Below are 22,650 nucleotides of genomic sequence, written 5' to 3' on the forward strand. Positions count from 1 at the left end.
AGGAAAGACCTGGGGAGTGCCAATACACTCTATGCTGCATCTGTACAGGGTCCTCTTTCTTGGATTCCTGCGATATAGCCTACCTGTCATGTCCAACACCTGCAGAACGAACCTGAACATAATCCAAAGCATCCAAGCCCAAGCACTCAAGATATGTCTCGGTCTACCGCGGAGTGCGTCCACGACAGAAGTTATTGCAGTGGCTCAAGATTTCACCATTAGAACGCACATTAGCATTGAAACAATGCGTGTGCACATAAGACACTTCGCCCGGAACCCTACCCACCACCTAGCAAGTCTCCCAGTAGATAGGCCCCACACGACATTCAGTGCGACTGTCTTCGCGCACCGTGCCTCTTTCAGGTCAGGTTACCTGCGGCAAGGCCTTCTATTCCTCCATGGTGTATGCGCCGTACTCAAGTGAACCTTACAGTCCCAGGACTTCAGAAAAAGTCGGACTTGCCATCATCAGCGCTCAAGCAACTAACTTTACTTCTCTTGTACGAGAAATACAGCGACCGCACACACGTCTACACTGATGGATCAACTACATCAACCAGTTCCGGCGGCGCTGTAGTTATACCAGCAATGAGAATAACCAAGCGGTTCAAGACTTCCCATGTCACTACGTCTACAGCTGCAGAGCTCGCGGCTCTCCGCGACGCGCTTCAAGTGATAAATACTGAAAGTCCTAGAAAATGGGCAGTCTTCTGCGATTCAAGGCCGGCCTTGCAATGTGTGCATTCATTTCTCCGACATGGAACTCACAATCAGCTCACGTGCGAAATCGCGGAACTTGTCCATCACTTAAGCGAAAAAGGCCATGATATCTCTTTTCAGTGGATACCAGGTCATTGCGGTATCATTTGTAATGATGACGCCGATAAGGCAGCTCGAACGTCAAACCAAGAAGACCGCTGCGTCCCCATTCCGCTCTCAAGGACCGACGCCACGAGAAAACTTGGCATTCTGGCACGCACGATCTCCTTAGCAGAGTGGAATACCGTACGTACAAGGCGCACAAGACTGCACCGACTAAACCCATCACTACAACTCAGACCTCCAGCTGGTGTGCACCGGCGTGAAGCGTCTCTTCTGTGTCGGTTATGGCTTGGAGTGGCCTTCACGAATGCCTACTCAGCACTAATTGGAATGGCTGATAGTCCTGCATGTGATGTTTGCGCATGCGAGGAGAACATTGACCACATATTGTGCCATTGTCCTCAATTCCAAGCCCAAAGACAGTATTTGTCCGACACATTGAGGAAACTAGACGATCGTCCTCTGAGTGTACAGACAATATTAGAGCACCGTCCCGACCGATCATCGGCTCAGAAGGCAGTGAAGGCACTTTTGTGTTTTCTCAGAACTTCTGGTTTGCTCGAGCGACTTTAACTGAAGTGCTGTCCGTACACGTACCTACACCTTCTCTCTCCCTTCTTTCACTTCCCCTTCTCCCTTCCCCCAGTGTAGGGTAGCCAACCAGACTATTGACTGGTTAACATCCCTGCCTTCCTGTATTCTTCTCTCTCTCTTCAACGCTCAACACACGGCTTGGTAATATAAATTTCAAAACCCCAAAGGTAGACACTTATGGCTAGAAGCACAAGAAGAGGGCGTTACCCTTATCACAGACCCGGCGAGACCTATGAGACGGGGGTCTAGGGTTAGTGCGGACACTACGCCAAATCTTACCTTTACGAACAACATTAGGGTTGCGAAATGGCTTAACACCCAACAGGATCTAGGCAGCGGTCACAATATCCTCGAAATCACTGTTAAAGCAGGGCAACGCAAATCTAAGGGCAAACAACTCAATATTGTAGACTGGAACAAACTGAGACAAATTCACAAGAGAAAGGATAGTACTATCACAAACATCGTGAAAAGGAGCACACAGGTTAAGCAGGATGTTAACACAGCCACAGAAGTAATCCCCCAGGACGCGCAAATGGAACAGGCAGATAGTAAACTCCTACATATTTGGGAAGCCTAAAGAAGGTATCCTGAGGAGATGGAAAACACAGAGACACAACAGGATGCTCCGACGCAGGCTAGCCCGGCTTAATAGAGATATAGAAGCATATGCACAACAGCTCTGTAACCAACAATGGGTAGCAACACGCACCAAATGGATAATCAGTTAGGATTATCCAGAACGTGGACCTTCCTCCGGCACCTTTTGAACCCTGAGGAGAGTAAAGCCACGTAAAGACAAAACATAAACAAAATCTTACATGCATATGGCAAAACAGAAGAAGTTTTTATTGATGAGATAGACACAAGGTAAATATCTCGGGCTAGGCCAACAACTCACACAGATTACGCAGACACCAAGAACAGGCAATTAGACGAAGAGATTAGCGAACCGGAATTCAGAGCAGCTCTACAAAAGCTGAACACTATCCGCGCCGGGAGTAGTCGGAATACCAAAGAAGACGACCCGAAATCTCTATGGTGCCCCTCTAGAAAAACTTACCAAGTATATAAACGAATGCTGCCAATCCGGTACAATACCACAAAGTGGAAAACGTTCCAGATTATTCTAATACCTAAACCAGGCAAGCGGCTACAGTTGAAGAACCTGAGACTCATTTCACTGCCGTCCTGTGGGGACAAACTCATAGAGCAGGTTGTCCTAACGTGATTGACCAACTATCTCGAGGACAGCGACGTTCACCTGCATACGACGTTGAGCTTCCGGAGAAATTTGTCTACACAGGATGCAATAATCCAACTTAAGCATCAAATTATAAATAACACAAGTCAGAACACCAAAGCTATCCTAGAATTGGACCTAAAGAAATCTTTTGACAGTGTTACCCACGAAACAATATTAAACAGAATAGATGAGCTAGGCCTAGGCCAGCGACTATACAATTATATACGAGACTTCCTTACTAACAGAAAAGCACACATTAAGATAGGAGAGCTTCACTGCGAAGACCTACAGATCGGCAGCGCAGGTACGCCCTAAGGTTCAGTAATATCCCCGATGCTGTTTAATCTGGCTCTGATCGGATTATTAGCAAAGCTACAGAAAATTGATGGCCTCAATCATTCCACCTACGGTGGCGATATCACCCTCTGGGCGAGCGATGGCAACGATGGATAGATAGGTTGAAAACACATTACAACGTGCAATAGAAGCAGCTGAACTATACCTAGCAGGAACCGGACTGGCGTGTTCGGCAAAGAAATCTGAGCTCCTCATTTATATATCATCGCGACGTGGCCGAAAACCAAGCAACCATGGCCTAATCACCTAACTACGGCCTATTCACATAACTATGGCGGATGGTATGCCCATACCGAAGGTTGACAAGATCGGAGTATTGGGCCTCATCATAGAAAGTATACGGCCACAATGGAGAGACCATACGCAAATTAGACAATATACCTTTTCAGATCGTGCGGCTACTTAAACGAATAGACAACAAACACAGCGGAATGACTGAAGGCGATCTGCTTAGACTAGTCCAAGCGTTCGTAATAAGCAGAACAGTATACGTGGCATCGTACCTACGATGGTACTCATCAGAAAGATACAAATTAGTTAAAACACGTTGGCGGGCTAGTTGGTTAGAATCCATGATGGAGTGCGTAAGCACGACTGAACGAGGAGGTAGAAAGAAACAGATAACCAGAGACAGACCTTCTCTGTGCATATGTTTCTTTCTACGTCCTCGTTCAGTCGCGCTTATACACTCTATCAGGAATACAAATTAGACTGCTTAATCAGAAAAATCTACAAGCGAGTAGTCAGACTCTTCATCACAACCAGCTAGGATAGACTACTGCAGCATGGTCTACACAATGCACTGGATGAGCTAATCGAGGCACAACGCATGGCACAATACGAACGCCTGTCCAAAACTAAGACAGGTAGGCAAATATTGGATCGCCTAGGTATAGGGTATCATACCCAACATGGCGTCAAAGTATATATACCCAGACACATCAGAGACGTGACAACCATCCTTCCAATATCCAAGGATATGCATCCCACCTGACATCAAGGAAGGCAGGAAAGCAGAGCACACGGTATACAGAAGAAATTCGGTAGCAGCAAGAGCAGCAAGAGCACCACGTTTGTAGACGCAGCATGATACAGACACAAGCGCGCCTATACAGTAGGGGTAATAAATTACGAGGGAAAATGCACGACGAGTGCTACAGTCAACACGCCACACGTAGAAACCGCAGAGGCAATATCTATCGCGTTAGCCATCGCACAAACACAAGCGGACACAATCATCAGTGATTTCCAGACGGCGATATGAAACTTCGCCAATGGTCGAATCTCCCCAGAGGTACTACAACTCTTAAAGTTAGGTAATAACCACGACAAAAGTGTCCATCTCATCTGGACACCCACTCACACAGCATCAGACTGTAGCAATGAGGCGGCTCACCGCATGGCTCGAGAGCTTACGAACCGAGCCTCGGTTAGCCCTCCTCACCGTATGGGAGTGGGAGTGGAAAGTTCAAATGACCAGATTTCGAAAAATGACACAACACCATAACTTGCATAGGCGCACATTCCCGCCGCCGAACCCAAAATGAAGAAAAAGTCAGTCTGTCGAATGGCGCCAGTTACAAACTAGACCTTATCCGAATGCAACTATCATGCGCCTAATACACCCCGATTTATACATGACTGACAAGTGCAGACATTGCGACTCTAGAGCAACCCTAGAGCATATCCAATGGGAATGTGCGGGTATAATGCACAATATCGGTAATGCAGCCTCAAACAGCCACCACCTCTGAGCACGCTGTAAGTCTGCATTGCTCAGCTCAAACCTGCAGCACTAATTCTGAGCCGTCTAGCAAGCCGAGTAAGCCGCCAAGGGCCAACAACCCTTGGCCGAAACCAAGGCGGGGTCCAGGCCCACCCACTAAATCGCAGGGCACTCAATAAAGTTATTTGAATTATTTAATCAATTAAGTAATAAATTAATGCGCAGTACAAGACATACCATCATCAGCTATGGCACACACCCGAAAAAAATAGCATAATCTACAATGGCTACGACGAAGTTCGAAGGCGGTTTGTGGGCTTTTATGAGTCCGTCTTTTTCGAAGCTTCCGAGCCTTTTTTGGTCACCTAGTGGTGTAAATTTGATATCATCGGATCCGTGAAGAAGAGAAGATTCAGCGGATACCTGATTTTGAGGTGGGCCACCCCTTTTTTGGACTTCATTGGAACTTTTGTGCTCATGCCACGCTGGCCGAGAGCTAGCGTCTGGTAGACCTAGCGTGGCATGGCAGCAATGCACGTTGAAGGGGACATGCTCCCGGCGGAGAACTTTACTGAAGACCTGGGATGGCGGACAGTGTCCAACCGAAAATCTAGAACTACGACGAGGCATGGATTGGGTGATGGCGGTTCGCCAAGTGAGATGCCTGAACGACGGGGCGCAGGTGAACGGCGCGGAGGCTCGGCAATCAAGAATCGCATTGTGAAGGCGTCGCGCATGCCACCGATGCCACAAGAACACATCAAAATAGTCATTCGCCCACGGGGTGGACTGAATTTGGAGAAAGTTAGCTCTACAGCGGTGGGCAAGGCAATCGTAGAGGCGGCAGGCCTCGGTATTGAACAGGTTCGGGAAGATGTTATTTGCCCGAACTTTATGCAAAATATCTTGGTGGCTAGTACGCCAGAAAGGAGCAACGCTGAACGATATGTGAGACTCAAGTCAATCAGAGTGGCAGACAAGGTTTTTGAAGTCAGTGCGTACGAGACGGCCCCACACACTACGTGTAAGGGGGTCATTCGCAATGTAGACATTATGGATGGCCCTGCGACACTTGAGCGGAACATTGTTAACGATCGCAATCCGCTGGCTATGGCGGTCAAACGAATCAAAAACACAGGATCCGTCATCATTGTTTTCGACGGGTTAAAGGTGCCCAATTTCGTCAGATATGGGCCAACTCTGGTACGGTGCTTCCTGTATCGAAAGCAGTTGGACGTATGTTATGTGTGTGGCAAGCTTGGACATCGGGCGGATGTCTGCCCAGCGCCCGATTGTTTTGAATGCCGAGGATGCGGGGCTCGGAACCCTGAAGAGGATCACAACTGTGTGCCTTGTTGCAAGCTTTGTGGCGGACGACACCTGACCGCGGATAAACAATGTAGACAACGATACCAGCTTCCCTACGTCGTGCGTGTTCGACGACAGGAGAGAGCCAGGGCGGAGCTAACGGCGGAACAGGAGGCAGCCGAGATGGTGCAGCTGGTGAGCGCCCGCCAACGCTCTAAGGGACGCTCGCGCTCTAGGAGCCGCTCCAGGTCGAGGCAGCGGCCATCTTCTGGGACTCGTACGACCAGGAGCCGATCCGTTTCTATGGAGGCGCGGGTGCGCTTTCCTGCAGCTGGTGGCGGCGGCGGCGCAGCTGGGAGCCAGACCACCTGGGCTGACAAGGTCAAGGGTGGCATCAGCGCCGGCCGAGCGCGCGAGCAGCGCCAGGAGCATGTGGATGGTAATAAGGATAGGGATAGGATTGCGCAATTGGAGAGAGAGAATCGTAGTTTAAAAGCAGCCATTGATGGGCTTATCAAAGAGATAGCTGAACTTAGGAACGGCTTACCTTCCGGTAACAGCGATAGCTTAAGACAGACTAGGAAACATGATGACTCGGTTGAGGTACCCAGGTCTGTGGAGGTCGCGGAACAGAACATGGCGGACGAAGAGACGCCTGCTCCGAAAAAGAGGGCCTTATCCTCGACCGTACGGATTCAGGGCAAAGTCGGTTCCGAGCTTAAAGCATTGATGGCGACATTGCAAGAAAGTGTAAATCAGATCATTAGTAGACTGGAGCGGATAGAAGAACAGGAAAGTATCACGGATCGGAGATTAGGCAAAATTGAAATATATCTAAACGAGACAGTGGTCCCTGTTATGGAGCGGGAGTGCACTCGGCCGCTAGCCCAGCAGGGTAAGTCGCCGAGTGGACTTGAGCTCAAAACTAGTTCACCAAATTTCCGTGGTCAAGATGGCTCTATTAAATAGTTCATTTAGTATTTGGCAGTGGAATTGTAGGGGGTTCAATCATAAGAAGGCGTCTCTGCAGCAGTTTGTTAGAACGCATGGTGCCAAGCCTCAAGTTATCATGTTACAGGAAACACTGACGTCTAACGTTACCTTAACGAATTTCAAAACGGAAGTTAAGGATAATGAACAGGGCAGAGGACTCGCTACTCTCATTAATAGGAGGTTGGCGTATATTAGACATGATCTTCACATGGCAGATTGCAAGATTGAATATATTATGGTGGAAGTAATCTTAGGTCGGCAAAGGTCATGTCAGAGGAGCGTTTACCTGCTAAACCTGTACAGTAGCCCCCGGGACACGAAGCAGAGTTTCAAATCTCTCATGACCAAGGCAACCAATCTGGCTAAGGATGCACCGTTGCTTATTGGAGGGGACTTCAATGCACCATATCATGTGTGGAAGTATGCTTATAGCACTATTAAGGGGGAGAGACTATGGCAGCAGGCACTAGACTTGAATTTAACTCTGATTACAGACCCCTCGTATCCCACCAGATGTGGCACGTCGACATGTAGAGATTCGACACCTGATCTCACTTTTGTTCGGGGGGTGGTGGATTCGTCCTGGTCCAATTCTAATATAGATTTTGGTAGCGATCATTACATACTTATGATTACTTTGGTAGTGGCTAATAAAAAGGAGCGCACATTCAGGATGGTTGACTGGGATGCATTTAGGAAAAGAAGAGCGCAGAGAATCGATGATGAGGGAAATGAGTTGACCTTGGAACAGTGGACTAGTCAGCTTAAAAGTGACGTTGAGGCGTCCACTAAAGAGGTTAAGACTGATATTGACACGGAACACATGGATAGTCGCCTGGCACATTTGTTGGAAGCAAAGCAGTCGATGTTAGCGAGATGGAAGGGTCAGAGATTAAATAGAAGGCTTAGAAAGCGTATAGCAGTGGTTAATCAGGAAATTGAAGACCATTGTCGGGTACTGTGCAAGCAGCAATGGGATGAAGTGTGCAATTCTATTGATGGTCGCATTAAGAGGGGAGGCGCCTGGAGTTTGCTCAGACATTTACTAGATGAGACAAACACTAAGTCTAATCAGAGGACTGTGATAGGTAAGCTGGTCCATCAGGCGTGTCGGGACTCCACGGAGCAGGAGTTGCTAAAGGATTTGGCTCAGAGATACCTTCCGTTGGAGACCTGGCACGATACACCTGATGTGGTTTTGGAATATAGTGGAGACGAAAATGCAGCTATGGACGCGGAATTTACTGAAAGTGATATAAGGATGGCGCTGCAGAATCTTAATGGTCGATCGGCATCAGGGCCGGATGGCATTACGAATAAAATGCTGCGGAATTTAGACGATGGGTCAATTGAGTTCCTTACGCGGCAGATCAATTGCCTATGGAAGGAAGGCTCTTTCCCGGAAGAGTGGAAACTGGCAACTACTGTTCTGATACCCAAACCGGGGAAGGCCATAGGGCTTGAAAATCTCAGACCCATTTCCCTGACGTCGTGTTTGGGAAAAGTCGCTGAGCATGCCATTTTAAATAGGCTAACGCGTTATGTTGAGGGCAATGGGGTCTTTCCGCACTCGATGATAGGATTTCGGCCCGGCCTCTCGACTCAGGATGCTATGATCAGGATTAAGCATCAGATCCTTGACCGGCGAACAAGGGATACTAAGGCACTAATTGGACTTGATGTGGAAAAAGCTTTCGATAAAATCCGACATTCTTTCATTATACGGGTGCTATCGGACTTGAATTTGGGGCAGCGGCTTTTCAATTTTGTCAAGGCTTTCCTTACGGATAGAAAGACATGTCTCAGGTTTGGGGAGATAACATCGGAAGTCGTTAAATTGGGTTGCTGTGGTACTCCGCAGGGATCCGTACTCTCGCCTATGTTATTCAATCTGGCGATGTCGAAGTTGGCTAATAGACTGGACACTGTCCAGGATATTGGCTATTCTATCTACGCGGATGACATTACTATATGGAGTGTCGGTGGTAGTGATGGAGAGCTTGAGGCTTGGCTGCAGCAGGTGGTAACGCTTACGGAGGAGTATCTGGGTCTCATGGGGCTCAAGTGCTCCTCTAAAAAGTCGGAGTTGTTGATCTTCAAATCTAAGAAGCTAGGTCGTAGGCCGAGGGGTTGGGTACCGGACGTTGAGCCTTGCATTAGAATTCTTACTAGGGAAGGGTCGGTGATACCCAAAGTTGAAGCAATCAGGGTCCTGGGTTTTGTACTTGAAGCGAACGGATCGAACATTAGAACCATTCAGCGTATTACCAAGAAAACGGAGGAGGCCATAAGACTTATAAGAAGGATCTCTAATAGGCATAGGGGTTTAGGAGAAGAAGGTGCAATGCGCTTAGTTCACGCATTTATTATGTGTCATTTCTCGTATGTGGCAGCTATGCTAAATTGGAATAGGGGGGAGAAAAATAAATTGGATGCATTAATCAGAAAAGCCATCAAGGCTGCGCTTGGTCTGCCTATAACTACGTCAAACGATATGTTGTTACGACTGGGTTTGCATAATACTTTAGATGAAATTGCTGAGGCTCAACGTTCCGCACAGAGGGAGCGGTTGCTAGGTACACCACCGGGTAGGTATATATTAGAGTCAATTGAAGAATCGGTGGCTGTGTCGCACGATAGGGCGCCCCTACACGAGTTGAACGTGAACCTTAGGGCAAATATCATGGTTCGTCCATTTCCGCGGAATGTGCACCCCGTGCACAATGTAGGGAGGCGGGTCGCGAGAGCTAGGGCTTTGTTACGAGAGGCAAAGGATCAGGAGGAGGAGTCTGCGTTTGTTGACGCCGCATGGATTAATGGTAAAAATGCTTATTCGGTGGTGGTAGTAGATGGCAAAGGGAGCGTTAGAAATGCTGCTTCCATTTATACCAAAGATCCGGGGGTTGCTGAACAGGTGGCTATTGCTCTAGCACTAATTGATTCTAGAAGAGTTTTGGTGTTTAGCGACTCGCGATCTGCGATTACAGCCTTCTCGAGAGGACTTGTTGCGGAACCGGCTAACAGACTGCTGCAGGGTAGGGATATCACTTCGCATACCGTTACTTGGTTCCCGGCGCACATGGGGACAGTGGAGGGAGCCCCGCGTAACCTCAACGAGGTGGCGCACAGGGAGGCACGAGGATTAGTGTGCCGTGTACTCCCTGAAGGGGCTGGATCTCCCGCTCCTGAGTACAGGGACCAACTGTTAACCTACAACGAAATCACCAAGCACTATTACTTAGGGCGCAGGGCATTCCCGTTGCCACATCCTAAATTAAATAGGCCGCAGGCGGTTACATTAAGGCTTCTGCAGACACGGACGTACCCTAACCCTGTCATCATGAATAAAATTAATCCGGACTGCGGGGTTTCAGTCTATTGTAGTAAGTGTGGGGGTTTGCTCGATTTACAACACATGCTGTGGCGCTGCTTGGCGTTGGCCGGTGATGGTTCTCGAGGTGAACAGTGGTGGCAGCGAATGCTGCACAGTGAAGTGCTGGCGGACCAGCTCAGGGCTGTCCAGAGGGCCCGTGTGATAGCAGAGGGGCTCGGCCTCTCTGTACCGACGTGGGAGTGGCCCGCATCAGTCCCAGACTGATCCCTCAGGACCTAAATAAAGTTCTTCATACCATACAATGGCTCATACCCCCCCCCCCCCCCCCCCTAAAGCAAGCAAAGACGCAGTGGCGTAATATGTATGAAGACACGAAAGAAAAGAAAGAAAGGAAACATCAACATCAAGAGTGGCTCATACCCCCTTAACCAAGCAAAGATGCAATGGCTGAATGTGAAAGAAGAAACGAGAAAAAAAGAAAGAATGAAAGAAGGAACAACTTAAAGAACGAACGAAAGCACAAAGAAAAAGATAACATAGAAAGAAAGAGTGAAAGAAAGAACGATAGAACCTTTAGATAGGGTATTAGGTGCTCAAACGTGTCTTTGACGAATTGACCTGCAGCGTAATACGTTTACTTCACACTGCAGCTTGTCAGGTCTCGCAAAAACTCTGACCCCTCCGACCGGATAACTTATTGCATCACCACGTAGGCAGCAGGCTTTCGCCTTCACGAGTTAGAGGAGTGTAATAGGCTGCCGATTCTTATTGGTGCTGTAGAAGGTTAATCCACTAATAAAGTTTAAAATATTTTTCTATTTACTTTCACTTTACCATGCATCAAGAAAGAGAAATATGTCCATCTTCTAATTACGCACGGATAGATAGGCAATGTGTGTCGTGTATAAGGATCTTTTTCTTTGAAGCAGTAAGCCACAAAAAAGCGAGCCGGCATTAGCAGTGGCCGCTCTGCCTCGATCAAGCCTACTTGTTACGATTCAAATCGTGACCATAGTCATATTTTAAAAAAATGCCCGCAGAAATTTTGAACACTTTCATGACTGTTTTTATAATGCCGTGAACCGAGGAAGTTCTGGGCAGTGTATTTACGCACCTCGTTGTGGCCGAGCCCCCCGCAGAGTGCACAGCTTCAAAGGCAACTCCGACAAGGTATATGGTAAGCAGGCGCGACGACACGCTGTGCCGAGTCGCTATCTGTCTGTACGCGCGCACAAATGGGCGACTTGCCAGCGCATGCTAGGAATTCCTAATCTGTGTCCAGTGGCGTAGCTAGGTCGTGTGGCACCCGGGGCCCATAAGTCTTCTGTCCCCCCCCCCTCCTCCCCTCGTGTAGCCGCCGGAAATAGGGGCGTCTGCAGACGTATATGACACCGCCCCTCCCCCCCCACTGGCCCCTTGCATCCGGGGCCCACGGCCCCCCGCTACACCTGCCCCCCCCCCGTTGCTACGCAAATGTCTGTGTCTCTTCCGTGCGGGGCTATTATAATGTTTGAAACGGTGTCGCTCGCCCTCAAGAGGCCAAGTGACACCCGCAAGGGAGCTTGAGAAACCAAAACAGGAATACGTGGCTTGCGCGCTCTGTTCTTCGCATTTACACTTGAGGTAGAAGCAGATACAGCATGGTGTTTCAAGGCGGGACGCATACCTATTCTACGCTTTGTGCATCATGTAAACAGACAGGAGACATTTAATATTTTCTGTGGTCGTGCGCAAGCTACCGTCGTTAAAAGGTCGCTCGTCTTCAGAACATAAGAAGGAAAGAACTTGCGCTTCCGGAATGACCCGCTGCATGTATGGTCCACAAAGAAGCTTCCCGCGCTTTCTCCTCAGAGTTATAAGAGACATAAATTTTGTGAACGTATGGTATCATTCCCTAGTGACAATGCACGAGACGTTCAGGTGTATTTATTGCCGGCATCGATTGCTACAGCTTAAATCCGCCTGAAGCGACAATCCACCGCCACCATACTTGTGGTATTCGAATCCGGTTGCATAAACACGCACCCATTGTTATCACTTTTGGCGTTTAGGCAAGCGGTTACCACGAAAAATGCAAATGAAGTGACCGACAGTGCATGTACAATAGAACCCTGAACCTGGAGCCAACATTTCGAGAAAGGGGCTTCATTCGCTGGGTGATGCAATTGTGGACGTCGTCAATTTTCGCCATGTTGTCGAATTCTGTAGGGACGGAATTTTCAGCCAATCAGAGAGACTATAGCAATCCTCTGGGCCAATTGGAGATGACAATATGGTGGATTCGACAATATGGCGGAATTTCACAGCGTTTAGAATAGTAAATCGGGGCAACAAAGTCAAGGTTGTTGCCCGGACGAAGACTGATCCCCTTGGCGACTAGCTCGCTAACAATTTGTGACTGTTGTTTATTCTATGCTTTTAAGGCAAAAAAAAATAGAAAGAAGGCAAAGGACAGGAGCAACACAATCGCTAAGAAGTATTCTGACAAGCACTGGCTGCGGTGGTTTAGCGGTTCTGGAATCCCAGTGTGGAGTGCGACGTCCATCGTTCTATTCCCGGTAGCAAGCACTTGATCTTGTATCATCACAGAAAGAAAGAAAACGAAAAAAAAACCGGAGGGGTGTCGAGATATGGGTGCAGAATGAAGAGGACTAATATTGAAATTTTAAAGTAGGAAAATAATTTTTTTGTATGTGTAGCGGGAACTGAGGGCATAGCCTCAAGGTGGCTTTTTACGCCGAACGTACTCCTTGGCGTGTACAGCGTGTTTCAGCGAAGACTTTAATTTTCTTCAAAAATTACCTGGGGCAAATGGCACGATGCTAATCCGTGAGCCGGTCTGCTCGAAGAGACGGACATTACTTGCACAAGAAATTGAAATACCTGTCCACTAATTACCAATATTGTTAATTATATTTTTAACTAGTTGCCGTAGGGAACGCGTTGAAATTTACAAATCCTAGCGGGTAAGACTGCAAGGAATATCCACTTGAAAATAATTGTGTGGATGACTTAATTTCCGAGATATGCGCCGTCAAACTTGCGGTAAAAATGCACTGTCGTTCCACTTACTTTCTTAAGAAAACGTCGTTTTATGCACTGAAGCGCAAAAGTAACTGGAATGCCAATGCTTTTCTCCGCAGAGTTCGGAAACTAATACCTCGAAACTGGTGTCATCCTGACAATTCGTTCGAAGTGGAACCGCCTTGCCAAATCCCCACCTACACTTTTTAAATGGCCACGTGTAGCATAAGGTAATTAGCTAAGGATTAATTAGCGAATTTTTGTTGCATTGTTGCCGCATTGAAACACGAGAATTTAGCATCGAATAAATATAAACCGAGTACAAAAAAACAGTTCGAAAATGATATATCGATTATGAGCGATTTAACCTTGGAACTTCCGTCGTTCTTATTTTTTTTTTTCCTTCCCATCCTCGGCCTTCTTTTTGATTTCCTGTATTGGGTAGCCTTTCATTCGAATGGACCTTGGACTTGTCTATGTCTTTGCCTCGTTACAAGAGTGCAATATAGCCGCGATGAATTTTTGCATCACCAATGACATAGCCTCGCAGCAGTTATTCTCGACGCCTGGAAACCATATTCATATGCAATACTTCGAGGAAAAACACTAACTGTGCGAAAGGACTGAAAGATTGGCCTGTCTGGTATGGTTTCATTCTAGTGTTATGGCACCACATAAGCTAAACGAAGGCGGATACAGACAAGTAGGATACAAGCGCTTGTGCTTTATTTTTTTTCCTTTTTTTTTTGTCTGTATCCCTATTCGTTTACTCTCTGTGGCGTCATTAGATCACCATGAGCTAACGGGATATTCAGCACATATGAGCAAGGCTCCGCGTAGTGATCACGTACTTCGAAGCACTGTAAGATAACAGGAATGAAAAGTCATCGTACCGTGTCTGAATGGCGCAGAGAGTGAATCCATCGCGCAACGGAGGATGACAGTCAGACCAACTACAAGTCGACAACCTTCTCGTCTTCGCAGAGATTGATGACTGATCACTTGGGCAATTAGCGCGCACTACGAAGTTTCCCTCCCCCTCACTTGATTATTTTCTTTTTTCGTGTGTGCGCCTGACAAATATTGCGCTGCAGGCGCCATACGCACAAGTCTCCCAGTGAATGGCGAGTGAAGTGTGGGGTCCATGTTGTTCTGCTTTCTTTTTGTCCTGCAATCCATCCCGAGTCGCGAAGTAGACTGAACCAAGTGCATATCTACGTACTTAACGAGCAGCTCCCGATGAGCGCGAAGTTTCGCTTCTTACATTTTGTCTTCCTTTTTGATAGCCCCACCCGCCGTGGTTGCTCAGTGACTATGGTGTTGGGCTGCTGAGCACGAGGTCGCGGGATCGAATCCCGGCCATGGCGGCCGCATTTCGATGGGGGCGAAATGCGAAAACACCCGCGTTCTTAAATTTAGGTGCACGTTAAAGTTTCCCAGGTGGTCGAAATTTCCGGAGTCCTCCACTACGGTGTGCCTCATAATCATAAATTGGTTCTGGTACGTTAAACCCCATAATTTAATATTTTTATAGCCCCTCCCCCTTCGTCTTTCTTCTGAGTAGCATAGCAAACAGGACGTGCGCCTCTTCGAGGTCCCGACATTTTCACTTCTTGTGTCATGCATCGTGTTCACTGTAATCTGAGTTTAAATCATGCCGCAATCGCCAGCCAAAACACTTTCCTGTGCGTTTGTCCTCGGTTTGTTGTCCTTCATTTCAGTGCCCTGTGTTCTACGGCATTCACCCACGGCCTCGAATAACAGTCTGGTATAAAGCGCTGACTTCAGCTTGCAATGTGCATGCTGTAGCGACAACCTCTGACAAATAAATGCTTACTGCAGCAACGTGTTATGCAACTAGCTCTGTTGTCCTGTATATGTAGCGAGAAAGAGAGGGAGACAAGAACGAGCGGCAAGGAGGTTAACCATATAGGTACGTTTGTCGCGGTGCAATTGGACGCACCGCCTCTGCGAATACATGCATTTATCCCGGAAATTACAGTGATTGGGCATTGTAGTGACCGTGCTTCTCACATTGTGTGCTGTTAGATGAGATAATAGCTTGGAAAAAAGGAGGCAGCGAGAATGTCATTCTTTGCTTTCACGTGTGACGCCGCTTTCGTTAATGACGCAATGGAACCGCTTAGCGAATGTGAAAGCCAACACTCGCCGTAACGCCAGTGCAGCGCGGGAGTAAGTTAGCCGTAGCGTGGTTGCCGTATAATAATGTCTTATTTGCCCTTGCGTCGTTAAACTATCGTGAAATCAAAAGCTACGCTTGTTCAATCACTATCCAGGCCCCGTATTCCAAGGTTAGATCGCTCTGCGTGTTTCTGGCAACGTAGAGAGTGATCTAGCATTATACATTTACCGATAGATTCGCCACCCTTGCACCTCTACTCATAAAGCTGTACATCGTCGCCTCATTTTACCGACATGAAGCCGTTCTCCAACAAGAAGGTACATAATTGTTTGGAACGCCTTGCGTGTATCAAACGCCAAAGCAGCCTTAGCTGATAGCATGTAGGTTTTAACAAAGGAACGTTTCATCGGATGGTACCCCTAGCAGGGAATCAACGAACGGAACCTCACACGCGAGGATGATTGCACACGCGTAATCTAACGGGCGGCGCCCGCTACACGCTGCAGGAGAATAGCAGCAAGTATCAACTGGGTCAGCGACGCGGGTGAAAGTGTCAGGCTAAAAAGAAAGAAGGCAGAAGGAAAGAAGTAATGAAAGACAAAAAAAAGCAAGATAAGTAGAATTTAGAAAAGATAAGAAAACACCAACATGGTCTGGCCTTGTCTGCAGCAGAGCCTCCGCGCGCGCGTTAGCTCGGTCATTCCGCGTGATTCACCACCCCATCTGTCCTTGACTCGGGAAAGACCCCCTCCTCGTGAGTGCTGTGAAGGACTGGAAGATGCTCGTGGCTGATACACAGAAACCACAACAGCTCGCGGTTCAACAAAGGAGGCGGTGGGTGGGAGAGGGGACACTCCACATTCAAGCGACCAGCCTCACGTAGGACATGCTGTGTTTGAAAGGTAGCCAGCGAAACTGACTCGGCGGGCCGCCGCCACCAGCGCCCGAAATTGGCCACTTTGAGTTTCGGTCTGCGTTTGCCGATCCTCTTTGGCATCTCGATCGCGTGCCGTGGCCTCTTGTGCTGGTTTGTAGCGAAAGCGAAACAATAAAAGACACAGGAGAAGAAGAAGGCAGAAGCGGGAGGGAAGCCAAGCCGCGTCGCCACGGGCACACACGCACACTTCCCTTTCCTAGCGCGGGCGCGCGCAGCCTTTAGCCGCGAGCAGGCAACATTCTGGGAGGTCGGAGTGCACCGAGCGTGTGTTTAGCACGCAGCCCGAAGCCGAGACCGTCGCCGCCGAAGAGAAACTCGGCAGCGGCAGTCGCGAGAGCGAGGAACGGCGACGCGCGCTGGGTTGCGCGCAAAATGAATACCAGATGAGCGATTTTGTTTTCAGGACCCCCCCCCCCCCTCCCCTCCTTCCTCGCCACACTACTGGCAGAGGCGCATCTTGCAGGGTTGTCCGTCGCTCTGGCTGCCGCCACTCGCGCAACGAGTGAGCTAGCTAGGTCCGTATTGCACCTTCGTTTTTTTCTTTGTCGATGCTTACTTTGTTTGCTCCTTTGTACAGTTCACGATTCTCGGCGAGCTGTTGCTCTTTAGTCTCGCTGGCCGGGCCAGCTGCACCGTCCCATCGCGCCGACCGACCTAGCTGCTCCGACGGCGGCGAGAGACTGACCTACATGGCGGACGGCAGCCCCGCTCGAATCTGCCCCGTAGAAGGAACAGGGAAGGGCCCGACGCCGAATACTGGCGAGCAAGCGAGTGCGCTGGCGCGCCTATGGGAACCGGCGGCGAGCTGTAGCTGCCGGCTGGAACGGCGCGCGTGTAGTGTTTGCTGCTCGGCGGCACATCCATCGGAACGACGGTTACAGAGAGCCTCGAGTGCGCGCGTTCTATTCCCGCCGCTACAAGCGATGACAGAGGCGCGCGCACACACACACTCGCACTGCGACAACGGGCGATTTCGTTTGCCCACGGAAAGGAATCGCGTCCGCTGCCGGTCTCTGCGTCAAAAGAGTTCGTTATGCACTCTCCGGCCGCGTGGAAGCTCTTTGAGGAGCTCGTGCAGCATCGTAAGAAGCGCTGCTTGTTCTTATACTTCCCGCTTTTCTCTCTTCTCGCGTGAAAGAAAAAGCACTTTCGGCGCGAAACGAAGTTCCTCCCCTCCCCCCCCCCCTCCCCTCCCCTTCACAGTCGCCATCGCCTGTTCCACACGGCTGCGATTGCCCAAGCGTATCGGCCGCATTCGGGCGGTGCACCCGCGCCCGGCCTGCTTTCCCCTATTGCTCGATACGGTCATGGAATTTCCAGATGCAACAACCCCGTCGCCCGCGACACCTTCCTTTTCATTTTTGTTTCCTCGAGACACCGTATATATATGTATTATTATTTTTTCTCGTTCTCTAGCAAGTACGAGGAACTGTGGTGCAGTTCCTCGTCGCAAGGCACATCCATGACGGACGCGAGCGAGCCGATCGGACGAAACGAACCACACAAAAGCTATCCTTGCAGCTCTATAGCTTCTCGAAACAATGGCCCAGCGAGCCCTTCTACGCTGTCCAGGGTGGGATCACCACGCACACAATAGCCCCGAAAGGGGCTTTCCTTTCACTCGTGCAAATCTCCATGCTTCCTCATTCCCGAGAATCTCAGCTGTTCGCAAGAAAGTACAGGAAGGCGTGCCGTGCAAGAAGGGCCGGAATGCGGCTGCAGACGCAACCAGATTATTCGAGGTCGTTCTTTCAAAGCCGAGTTCTCAACCCAGTGTTAGCTCATCGCGACCTGCTGTCGCGGTTTTGCGAGCTCAAGGCTCCAAGGGACTGAGGTAATGTTTACATGGCAGGTCAAGTTGGAAGGGAAAGTCACGCCCTCAGCGGCGTATCGGTTGCCTCCTGTTTATCTGTAGTGCGACCTTCCTCCACCTCGTGTTATAGTCTGCTTGAAAAAGAAAGCGCATTCCAACCCAGACACGCTGGCTGGTGTTCTTTGCGCACTCTTGTCTTGTGCTGATCGGAAGCGGAATTGCATGAACGGGGGGAAGAAGTAAAAAAACGACAAAGGTGAAAAAAGTGAAAACTTGACAAGATTTATTATACAACATATAATTACAGTAGGCAGTTTCAAGGAAAGCGTCTCATTCTTCTCTTGTTCTTTTCTCACATTTTTTTTCTTCGCTGGTGGTCGTTTTCCGTGTCGTCGTCCTTAACGGCGCTGCGCCCCAGTCGTTCAGCCGCCTATGATCCCACGCACCCAATTTGCTATATACAACAATATTCACACTGAGTCAAAAAAATATAAAAGCAATAACAAGACACGATGAAAGTGTCAAACAAGTTCCTTCAGAAAAAAGAACGCAAAGGTGGCAAGCCAGACATTAATTAGACAGGATGTGAAGAACTAAGCTGCTAATAGGATGAAGGATTATCGTCAGAAGATCCTGTAAGGTTGGTCTGTGAAGTAACTAACCAAAAGCTGCTCCTGCCACTTGGCATTTACAGAGGAAGCAAAAATACAGATCACGCGTGACTTGAGCTGTACAAAGACACTTGGCGATTCCGCTCTGCTCGAAACTTGGGAAGAGGAGTGCTAGGCTACTCTCGTAATGTGCGCGAGAGCCGATAGGAAGAAGCCCTACGCGTAACTCGAACAGCCCACTCCGGCAGAGGGAAGAATCTGGCTCTTGGTGTGCGTGTGTGTGTGTTTAGCCCTTGGGATGTGTGCTTGTGTCTGTAGTCTGTGTATAGGGGTTTGTGAGTGTGTTGTCTGGCGTGCTCTGCCGTTTCCAGGTTTCTTGGTAAACGTGGCGCCGCCGCTCTAGCAGTGGTCATTGTGGTGACGTGGTTGGTCTCTCACTCTGTAGGAAGGGCTCCGAGCGCGCAGGAAGCGGTTCGAACGCTTCCGGCGGCTGGACGACCGCAGTGGTGTCGTTGTTGTCCTGGTGTCTCGTTTTCGTCCGTTCCTCGTGTCGTCGACTCCTCCCTGTGTTCAGCAGGCCGCTCTGCGACGTGTCCTGGACGTCTTCAACGCTTCCTCCTCGCCGCGCATTTGCGAGGAAGGGTCTTTCGACGCCAGAGCGTGGTCGCAGATGCGGCCGGGCTTCTTGGGAGGATCGCTCAGTGCCATCCCTTGGACTCCAAGCTGCACAGACAAAACGGAGAAGAAGGTGTAAGGACACAGCGCGACGACGTAGCGCGAGGCGTCATAAGTGCGCGAGAGAGAGGGCAAAACGCACCGTAATCGGATGACACAACACGCGGAGACAGCGCTCGCGCAACAGCGGCGGCAACGACGCTGACAACGCGGTCGCGAGAGACACGCATCAAGGACGAGCAAAATGAGCTTCACGAGAGCGCGCGGTCTGCGAAGAGAGGGGTTGCCCGCGGCCTTTGGAAGGTCGCAGTGACTGCTCCCGACGCTGGCCTCGGTTTCTTTCGTGCTTCGCTGCGGCGTAAGCGCAGCCCCCGTTCCCTTGGCGAGTAGCCGCGTGGCCAGTTGGCTTGACGACCACCGGACAGAAGTGGGCCGGCTCTCCTTGACAGTGACTCGCGCAGCGGCTCTCTTTTGTCCGGGCGGCCGTTGCACCCAGCGGAGTGCGCGAGCTGGAGATGAGCACGACGAGCTAGCTTGGCGCGGCGTTTTCGGAATGGAATTTTCGGCGACGCGACAAGGACGAGGAGAAACGTTTCGCGCTTTCTATCGATTTCGCTGCACCCGCGATGTGCAAAATGAAGCGGGAGATAATTTCGAAAGTAGCAGTTACCGCGCGCAATTACTCTAGATTAGATCGAATCAAAGTATCGTACGTGTGATGAAGGAAGAGCACTCACATGATGGGGACGGGCTTCTTGATGATGACAGGATGCTCCTTGACAACGGGCACCTCAACTGGGATGTGCTTGGTGAAGGGAACGGGCACGTGCTTGTGGATGTGCACTGGGTATGGCTTGGGCACGTGCACGGTCACCGGCACGGGGAAGGGCTTGTGCACAGTGAAGGGCTTGGGCACGTGGACCACGTAGGGCTTGGGCACCTTGACCGGGTACGGGACTGGGTAGGGCTTGTGGATGGTCACCTTGTGGGGCACAGGCACGGGCTTGGGGATGTGGATCACTTTGGGCACGGGGTAGTACTGGTGAATGATGTGCGGAACTGGGTAGGGCTTCGGCACAGGCACCTGCTTGTACACGGGCACGGACTTGTGCACCGGGTATGGCACCGGAACCGGAACGTGGTGCGGAACGGGCACAGGTTTGTGGATTTTCTTGACGACGAGAGTCAGGTGCGGCTCGTACCAGCCGTGACCGCCGTGGCCGCCACCGCCTCCATAGCCGCCACCGCCTCCGTAGCCGCCGCCACCACCTCCGTAGCCACCGCCACCGAAGCCCCCGAAGTGACCCGGGTCTCCGAAGGCGCTGCCCAAGAGCAGGGCAGCGACGCAGAGAAACACTTTCATCCCGGTACTGGTAACCTGCGAGCAGGAGCGGAAACAAAACGGCACACGAATCCGTTCTTATAGAGATACAGGCATTAATTAAGAGATGGCCGCTGCCCCCATGCGACGGAACTAGCTTCCGGAAAGCGCCCGCTTCCCCCCTTGTTCCTCCCCCACCCCTTCCCCCAGCTTCTTCGGATGTGCTCTAGGACACAGCACCGACTGCTTCACCCCCTTGCACGCCGCCACTGCTCGTCTGCGACTCTCCGGTTGCCCGGCGCCGCGCTACTCACCTCGTGTGCCTCGGTTATCCCAAAGACCAGTGACGACTGCTGTGAATTGAACTCTATCTTTTATAGTGGCTGACCAGTGTGAGCCGCTCCGGAGAGACGGCTACCCGCGGCGAGGAGGACCACGGGGGAAGGAAACGCTCAGGCTTGGGGCCGGTGGATGGCTGCAGGCTTCTGGCAGTATTTATACTGCCCGCCAATGGCGTCGCTTGACCCATTTGGCGAGTGGAGGAGGAGTACCTGCGGCGAACTAGGGCAGCCCTCGCCCGTGCAGACGTCGCGGCTCCCCCCCGTTCCAAACGCCAAGCGCGGTGGTGGCAGTGAGGAACCGCGGCCGCGCTGATGCCTTCCTTGCCGGACCAAAGGAGTTCCCCTCCTCCTCGCCCGTCGGCTTTCTCCAGGGGCTCACCTTTGTCTTCGCCTTTTCGGCGTGCGAGGGGGAGCGAAAAGTGAAAGTGCTGGCTGGCGCATTCACTGTTGGATTTCCTCGGACACTCTTCGCAGAAACGGGTGGGCTGCGGAAGGTGAGTGGAGGGGATTGCCATTCTTGCCACACGCTTTTTCTTGTTTCTTTCTTTTTTTTTTGCTGTGTTGCTGCTGCTACGAAAGGGGCAAGGGGGGAAGCAGGCAACAGCAGAAACTGCCTGCTTGAAGCACGCGCTAGGAAACAACAGCCGATACGGCTGTCTGAAAGGGCGGAAGCGCCATCTAGGGGAAGAAGCTCGAAACTTTGCGCTGCCGCTCTGACTTATTACGCGGCGCGATTATAAAAGCCCACGAATAAACGACTAACTGATCAGAGTTTATTATCCAATCGCGATCCTAATGACAAGCAAATATAGGTTAGCATAAAGGAGGAGGGTGTTTTTTGTTTGAATGCAATGATTTCATGTTTCCGTGTATCGCAGATGTTGTTGAACGAAATGTGTATATCCATAAGCTTTTTTTCTTAGTGAATTATGTTCTAGATAACAAGCATATTTATTTATTTATTTATTTACATAGTCTCAGTCACCGAGACATTACAGAAGGTAGCGCAGTAATTCGCCAGAAGAAATAACGTGTCATGTAAAAAAAAAAAGCGGGGGGGGGGGAGGTAACATGGCAGGCAACTAGCACGTGGCAGTAAAAATTGTAAACGAAGAATATATTATCACGCGAGCTCATAGAGGGTACAAAAATCATATTTACTAAATCAAAATCAATGCTATCAGCAGGACAAAAAAAACAGTAATAAAAAGGAGGAGTAGACACACACATACAAAAAAGAAGGAGAGAGAAACACGAGATCTGCATCACTCCATGTAAAGTGAGGAAAGATGTCTTGCGATATACGCCTCAGATTTGAGCCGGGATGCACTTTCCTGGTAGTGCTCTGGCGAGATTCACCGTATTTATTTATTCATTTATTTATTTATTTACGCAGTTGCTTATT

General features: G+C 49.9%; 1 protein-coding gene across 1 annotated transcript; it reads right to left on the bottom strand.

Moving 5' to 3' along the window:
- Positions 1-18,554: 18,554 nt before the first annotated feature.
- LOC135912859 (uncharacterized) lies at positions 18,555-21,355 on the bottom strand. The gene is made up of 3 exons (XM_065445435.2): positions 21,219-21,355; positions 20,321-20,961; positions 18,555-19,631 (listed from the first exon to the last, which is right to left on the bottom strand). The coding sequence occupies exons 2-3, from the start codon at positions 20,944-20,946 to the stop codon at positions 19,607-19,609; spliced, it is 651 nt and encodes a 216-aa protein (XP_065301507.1). The 5' UTR covers positions 20,947-20,961; positions 21,219-21,355; the 3' UTR covers positions 18,555-19,606.
- Between the last annotated feature and the right edge of the window lie 1,295 nt (positions 21,356-22,650).

Source organism: Dermacentor albipictus, chromosome 3 (assembly GCF_038994185.2).
Source record: "Dermacentor albipictus isolate Rhodes 1998 colony chromosome 3, USDA_Dalb.pri_finalv2, whole genome shotgun sequence".
Lineage (NCBI taxonomy): Eukaryota > Metazoa > Arthropoda > Arachnida > Ixodida > Ixodidae > Dermacentor > Dermacentor albipictus.